Source organism: Coregonus lavaretus (genome assembly GCF_964263955.1).
Source record: "Coregonus lavaretus genome assembly, chromosome: 5".
Taxonomy (NCBI): domain Eukaryota; kingdom Metazoa; phylum Chordata; class Actinopteri; order Salmoniformes; family Salmonidae; genus Coregonus; species Coregonus lavaretus.
Genome location: NC_139992.1, coordinates 25,774,791 through 25,781,923, shown reverse-complemented (window position 1 = coordinate 25,781,923; position 7,133 = coordinate 25,774,791). Strand labels below are relative to the sequence as shown.

The 7,133-nt window shown below is 44.3% G+C and overlaps 1 protein-coding gene across 2 annotated transcripts; it reads left to right on the top strand.

The window, feature by feature from the left end:
* The first annotated feature begins 266 nt into the window (after positions 1-266).
* Positions 267-7,133, top strand: LOC311130082 (lysophosphatidic acid phosphatase type 6-like). Of its 2 annotated transcripts, none has more exons than XM_084162735.1 (11): positions 267-431; positions 953-1,193; positions 1,376-1,504; positions 2,174-2,304; positions 3,483-3,562; positions 3,641-3,728; positions 3,859-3,991; positions 4,133-4,233; positions 4,432-4,524; positions 4,737-4,902; positions 5,976-7,133. In XM_084162735.1, the coding sequence occupies exons 2-11, from the start codon at positions 969-971 to the stop codon at positions 6,108-6,110; spliced, it is 1,281 nt and encodes a 426-aa protein (XP_084018861.1). In that variant the 5' UTR covers positions 267-431; positions 953-968; the 3' UTR covers positions 6,111-7,133. The 2 variants fall into 2 exon arrangements, with proteins under 2 accessions (XP_084018861.1, XP_084018862.1); XM_084162736.1 differs by having other exon boundaries at positions 348-431; positions 958-1,193.

The window sequence follows — 7,133 nt, the reverse complement described above, 5'->3', positions numbered from 1 at the left end:
TAATGGCCCATCATGTTTATACATGACCCTAAGCATGATGGGATGTTCATTGCTTAATTAACTCAGGAACCACACCTGTGTGGAAGCACCTGCATTCAATATACTTGTATGCCTCATTTACTCAAGTGTTTCCATTATTTTGGTAGTTAGTCATCTATTATTGCGCTGAATTTAAGATGCGCACCACGCTGTGCTTACGGTAATGAGGGGCCTGGGAGGGAAATGACGCATGTGGGCAGCTTTTTCGTGAAGAGTAGTTTCCCGCTACCATTGATTCACGTTGAACGCGTGGATCACACCAGAAATGACTACATATTCCAAAAAAACATTTTGTCCCTGGCCGGGTGCCGTGTTTTCAAAATACACGGAGTTAGCCGATTACTTTTATTTGTTTTAAAAATTGTTAATAACTGTTCCAGAGGTAATTAAAAGTAAGTACTGTACAGTTGAGTTCAAAATCGTGTGCCATTCAAGTAGCTAAAGATGTAGCTAGTTAGCTAAGCTGAAATTGATAGAATTACGAATTTCTGACAAATTCTTAATTCTATCAATTTCGGGTTCGCTAGCTACATCTTTAGTTACTTGAATGGTTTTGACATTAGTTGAGATCTCGACTGAATTTCTGCAAACCTTATCAATTTGCACCAAATCCTCGATATTGACAGCTAACTAACGGTAGCTAACATTAGCTCACCGACACAGTCAGCTTGTTTCTAACGCCTGCTTCATAACTTGCTGCCATCGACACCAAAAGATCAAGTGCCAGGTTTACCCAGAATGTAGTTGTATACAGTAACTAGTTAGTTACCGTAAAATAAAGATTGGAATAACGTTTGCTAACTAAAATCTTATGCAGATCACTAAACATGGTTAACGTTAGCTGCAAATGATTGGCAGTGTGCTAACTAACTAGCTATGTTCAATGTTGTAATTGTGCGGTCTGTCTCGGCAGTATAGTAACGTTAAGCATGAGGATGAGGAACCTCTGGACCAAAGCAGGTGTTCTGGGCTCGGTGTCCATGGCGTTTGGATCCATGTTCTGGTCTCATAAGAAGACAGAACCAACTCAGACGGATTCGGGTTCGGCCCCCGCATGCACGGAACCACCTTTTCCTTACGAGCTCAAACTCGTGCAAGTCCTGTTCCGCCACGGAGCACGAACTCCGCTGAAGTCTATACCAGATGTCATGGAGGTGAGAGACCACCTGTGTCACGCAAAAGCATCTGACAGACTGGATGCTCTGTTTCCCAGGACTTGAAGTTGAGGGAAAGCCATTCATCTTAGCCTGATCGCCAAGACAAGACATATGAAGGTATGTTCACCAGCATCTGGAAGTATAACTGCTTTCCTTGTCTCTTGTCCTGTCTGTATCAGGCCCAGTGGGTGCCTAACCTGCTGGAACCCCCAGCACACACACAGATCAACTATGTGGTGACAGACCTGGAAGGAGGTCCACGGCCCTCCTCACCGGTGGAGGACAGCTACCGGGCCAACATACTGACCGTGAGTGTGTCTGTGTCTGTGAGCGAGTAGAGGAAGTAGTGCCTAGAGAGATAGGGAAAGGAGTAGGCACCGCTTTGATAAGTACGGTTAATGGGTTTAAGTTGTCACATAGGTGTGCTGGCATGGACTCCATCCAGACATATGTCACTTACTGGGTTACTCACAGCCAGCTGTCAACCAATAGGATTTCCCTCTCCAGGCCAGTAACATCACACACCACACTGGAACGACATGTCAGGATAAAAATTATAGTTTCCCATTAAATCTATTAGTGGTCTCTGAGGTTAGGGGTCACCATAAAGCAGGATTTAGCACCCTGAGAGACCTGCTCCTGAGGCTTAGGCCGGTGGCTGTATTTCAGATTAAAGGCCCATTTTAAGTGAAAGAACAATCTATGGTTCACTCTGAACCAGCTCTGACTGTTGTTATGGTCTGGGCCTGGCACTGAGGGAACGAACAGATAACGAATGAGCATATACCGAGAGGTTTGTCCGTCACTCAGCGAGAGATTGCTGCGAGACTCTTCGGGGGATCGTGTCTGTCTCACGGTGCACCTGGCATACCACAATACTACTCCGTCAGTACCCAATGGATAGACACAGATGATGCCATTTAGGATTGACTGCCTTGGCAACCTTTGACCCCTGACCCTGTCCCTCTCCCCTGTAGGGGGGTACGTACCCAGGTCAGCTGACCACGGTGGGCATGCAGCAGCTGTATGAGCTGGGAGAGAGGCTGAGGAAGAGGTACATCCAGGCCACAGCCTTCCTCAACCCCACCTTCAGCCCTACAGAGGTTTAGTAAGTACTACAGCCTTCCTCAACCCTACCTTCAGCCCTTCAGAGGTTTAGTAAGTACCACGGCCTTCCTCAACCCCACCTTCAGCCCTGCAGAGGTTTAGTAAGTACTACAGCCTTCCTCAACCCCACCTTCAGCCCTACAGAGGTTTAGAAAGTACTACAGCCTTCCTCAACCCCACCTTCAGCCCTACAGAGGTTTAGTAAGTACCACGGCCTTCCTCAACCCTAACTTCAGCCCTACAGAGGTTTAGTAAGTACCACAGCCTTCCTCAACCCCACCTTCAGCCCTACAGAGGTTTAGTAAGTACCACAGCCTTCCTCAACCCCACCTTCAGCCCTACAGAGGTTTAGAAAGTACTACAGCCTTCCTCAACCCCACCTTCAGCCCTACAGAGGTTTAGTAAGTACCACGGCCTTCCTCAACCCTACCTTCAGCCCTACAGAGGTTTAGTAAGTACCACAGCCTTCCTCAACCCCACCTTCAGCCCTACAGAGGTTTAGTAAGTACCACTGCCTTCCTCAACCCCACCTTCAGCCCTACAGAGGTTTAGTAAGTACAGACACATCATGTGATCATCACCCGTAGCCTGGTAGTCACATCTGGTTCTGTAGCCAACTCCCGCTTTGTTTTGCTTGACAACGTTAAAGGCTGTAGCAGATATCTGGGCCCCAGATTAGGTAAAATATAATGTACTGTTATTACTTTATGGATCTAATAAGGAAGACACTGAATACAAGGATGTAAACATGAGCTTTGCATTTACTAAAGTAATTAGCAATGCCATAATTACATTGCTCATACACTACGCATGACTATAGGCGCTCAGTCCATAAACGGGACATGAGTAGTTAACAGAACAAGAACATACCGTACAGGTTGTTAACTGATTATAGTAAAGTATGGGGCGGCAGGTAGCTTAGTGGTTAAGAGCGTTGTACCAGTAACCGAAAGGTCGCTGGTTCTAATCCCCAAGCCGACTAGGTGAAAAATCTGTCGATGTGCCCTTGAGCAAGGCACTTAACCCTAATTGCTCCTGTAAGTCGCTCTGGATAAGAGCGTCTGCTAAATGACCTATTTATTTATTTATTTACACTCCTACTACAACACGATTGTAAGATCTGTGACACAGTACATGTAGCCTACAAGACATTTATATATTCTTCTCTCTCTCCCCCAGTGTGCGTTCCACTAACATTGTGAGAACTATAGAGTCTGCCAAGTGCATGGTGGCAGGGCTGTTCCATCAAAGCCAGAGCGGTAGGTGTCAGCGTTTGTGTGTGTCATAGACCAGTATTTCATATCTCCTAATGTTGCGTCCCCTCTCCTCTTCTGAAGACATGGTTCCCATTCTGACGACTGAGGCAGAGTCAGAGATCCTGTACCCTAACTACCACGGATGCAGACTGCTCAAACTCCTCAGTGGGTGAGTGACTGTCTGGGACCCTTTCTTGTTGTTTTTTGTGATTGGCTGGATCCCTCTCTCGTTGATTTTTATGATTGGATGTTTCTCTCGTGTTGATTTTTGTGATTGGCTGTGTCTGTGTGTGCTGTAGTCATCGCTGGGCGGCATCATCCACTCTGCCAGACATTGCTGCGGACCTGAGGAGCATCAAGAGTGCTCTGGGCATCGCTGCCCACCAACGGGTTGACTTCATCCTCATCAGGGACGACATGGTGGCGAGAGAGGTGACACAATACAACAAAAATACAGTACCATGACTAAAAAATATAATTTTGTTACCAAAGTTGATTAAGTGGTCAAAAGATATGTGATACTGTCACTGTGTTGCATTGACATTTAACATTACAATATGTGTGTTATAACAGACCCATGGCCTACCCTGCCCACCAGTCCTGGACTCCTGGAGGAACACAGTGGAGCAGAGAGCTGTGGAGATGATCTACCACATCTACGAACCCAGCAAGAGGTCAGGGGTCAAAGGGCAGAGGGATTTAAATAAAGATCAGCATGTGTAGAGGGTCGGGGAGTAGAACACAGAGACAATACAGTTCCCTGTTCCATGAGCATATGCTTCCTTATTCCACATTCTGAAATCAGTGCATTAAAAAATCACCCAAGACAGTTGTTTTCTTAATCTTCTCTGGGGTTTGTTTGTTGTGACTAGGGAGAACCTGCAGCTGTGTGTGGGTCCCCTCCTGCATACTCTGATGGACAACATAGAAGACAAATTACAGGACACAACCTCAGAGCCCAACAGGTGAGCTACTGTAACATTTACCTGTCCATTAGAACACACACACAGAGCCAGTAGTATAGATTTGTAGAGCTGCAGTTCTCAACCCAACCACTTGATCATAGCAAATGTCCTTTTCCGAATGGCACATTCTTAGAACGTTTCGTTCCCCACCCCTACTCTTTGCTAAACATCAGAAATCTGAGGGCATTTATGCATATGTTTTTCTCTCTCAGGAAGCTGTTCCTGTACTCTGCCCACGACACCACTCTGATACCCTGTCTCATGGCTCTGGGGATTTTTGACATGCGATGGCCACCGTACGCTGCAGACATCACCCTGGAGCTGCACCAGCACCGGCAGACCAAAGAGGCCTTTGTCAAAGTGTCATACATTGGCCAGGTAGGCTAGGAAGGATGCAGGGCTTACAAAAGTGTGCACATATTGAAACAATTTCCGTACTGTTTCTCTCTGAGAAAGTCAGAGATCTGTTTGTTTGTGTGTGTATAGCTAGGTTTTCATCCAATGGCGAAGGTGCATAAAGATGGAGCAATGACATCATTGTTTTTAGCACTACCCACAGAGTTCTTAAACTACGGCGTGGTCCAATGTGCCAGTAAATCAGCACAATCACATTTTTCTAAATGCCGCTGTCTTGGAGCTATAATTGGGATCATGTATACTGTGCTAATGCCAATACAAAAAAAGAGTAATGGAGAGCATTGTACAATACGGTGAACTGAGCAAACGAGGCATATGTGGTAAGTACATGGGGGCCACCATCTTTATGCACCTTCGTTATTGGCAACAGATTTTCATGTGAATATTCTAAAATCCGCTTAAAGAAAATATGTGCATTTTCCCACCAAACTGACTTGTTGCGGAGTGATGATGTAATGCACACAATGTTATTTTTTCTTTTCAGTTTAAATCTAAAGTTCAATGTGTTTCCATCGCATTTTCAACTCTAAAACTGTTGCGTTAAATAGCAAATGTGCCAACTCTGCTCTTGGCACATGCGCTCTAGCCATCAGCTCACAGATACTGTGCGGGCAGGCTAGTCTACATGATGAGATTATTATGGATAATATTTATATTTCGATCATCATGTCACCAGAATAAGATCCTCGATATTTATTGGAAAGGAGCATCAAGCTCATCACTGTGCACTTTCACCACCCTGTGAAGTTCATCAATTTATTTAATCTGTAGCCTAATAAACTGCATGGTTTCCCGAGTCATAGTTTTCACCGCCATTTATCGCATAATATATTTTACCGACACAAAAAGTTCCCACCATGTCGAACGAACAAATTATCTATCTGCATTTATAAAATTGTACCGAAAGGTCCTGTTTCCATCACAGTTGTCATGATAATTTTTTTTATACGGTATGACTTTACTCGCGTAAAGACTGTGGATGGAAACGTGGTTAGTCTTTCTTACACGTTCTTGATTCTGATCTGTGTCTGTAGGACCAGTTGATTCCAGGCTGTAATGGAGTCTACTGCCCCCTGCAGGAGTTCAAGCAGGCCCTCTCCAACTACTCACTGACCTCTGAACTCTACGAGTCACTCTGCAACCACACAGAGGGCGTGGCTGACCCCTGAGGCTTCTGCGACCCCCTCCTTACCTCTCACCTTTGACCCCCAGCTCTGCCCCATGCACTCTCACTGTTACCAGCCACCATGTTTACATCCCACCAGAGACCTCCACTCTCCAGCCTAGCATTAGCCTATTACTAGCCAGTGTATTACAACAGAGATTTTCAAAGTGTCTTAATGTTCATTGAAGGGAGGCCCACTGTCTCAGACTTTGAAAACGGCTATATTTACAGTACAAACAGTCTAAACGCACAAATGTAGCTTCACTGTCAAAGTGCATAACTGCCTTTGAACCACATCCTGTGTGTTACTGCTCCTACTGGTTTAGATTGAGACAGTTTTACTTACAGAGATCTTAATTATTGAAATAATCTGGTGATATAATCTGCCTAAAAAATAAGTATGTTACCAATTATATTCATATTCAGTATGGAAAATGTATGCACTCACTAACTAAGTGCTCTGAATAAGAGCGTCTGCAAAATGACTAAAATGTAAATAAGCAATGTGCATTTACTGTATGTCTGTAGATATACTGCATTTATCCAATTACTTTATGCACTATAAAGACAGAGCACCAGATTCTAGATATTTACTTTCTGAAATATTTTCTGGCTTTGTTGCTTTTAGAGTGAACCAAAATTCTTCATATCAAACTGCAATCTTTTCCTCAGGGGAAAACCAAGCACATCATGTAAGTAGTGTTCATAGACCAAGGGAACCAAATGTATGGTATGAGTGTGTGTGTGCATGTTTACCCACACCAAATCATTCATTTTAGAACCTGTTCAAAGGGAATTATTCTGCTAAAGATCTGTTGTGTGAGTGAAACAGTATGTGCTGCCTTTTAGGAATTTGTTGATTATATTGTGTATAAATTATATGCATGGACATATGAGCAAATATACACACCCACATTGGCGTGATTTAATTTGCTTGTTAGTTGTATGCCTCATCATGGAGAGTTGCCCTGAAATTCTGTGACTTTGCTTTGGAGTGGTGGAGAGTAATAAAGAGAGTTGGTCAATG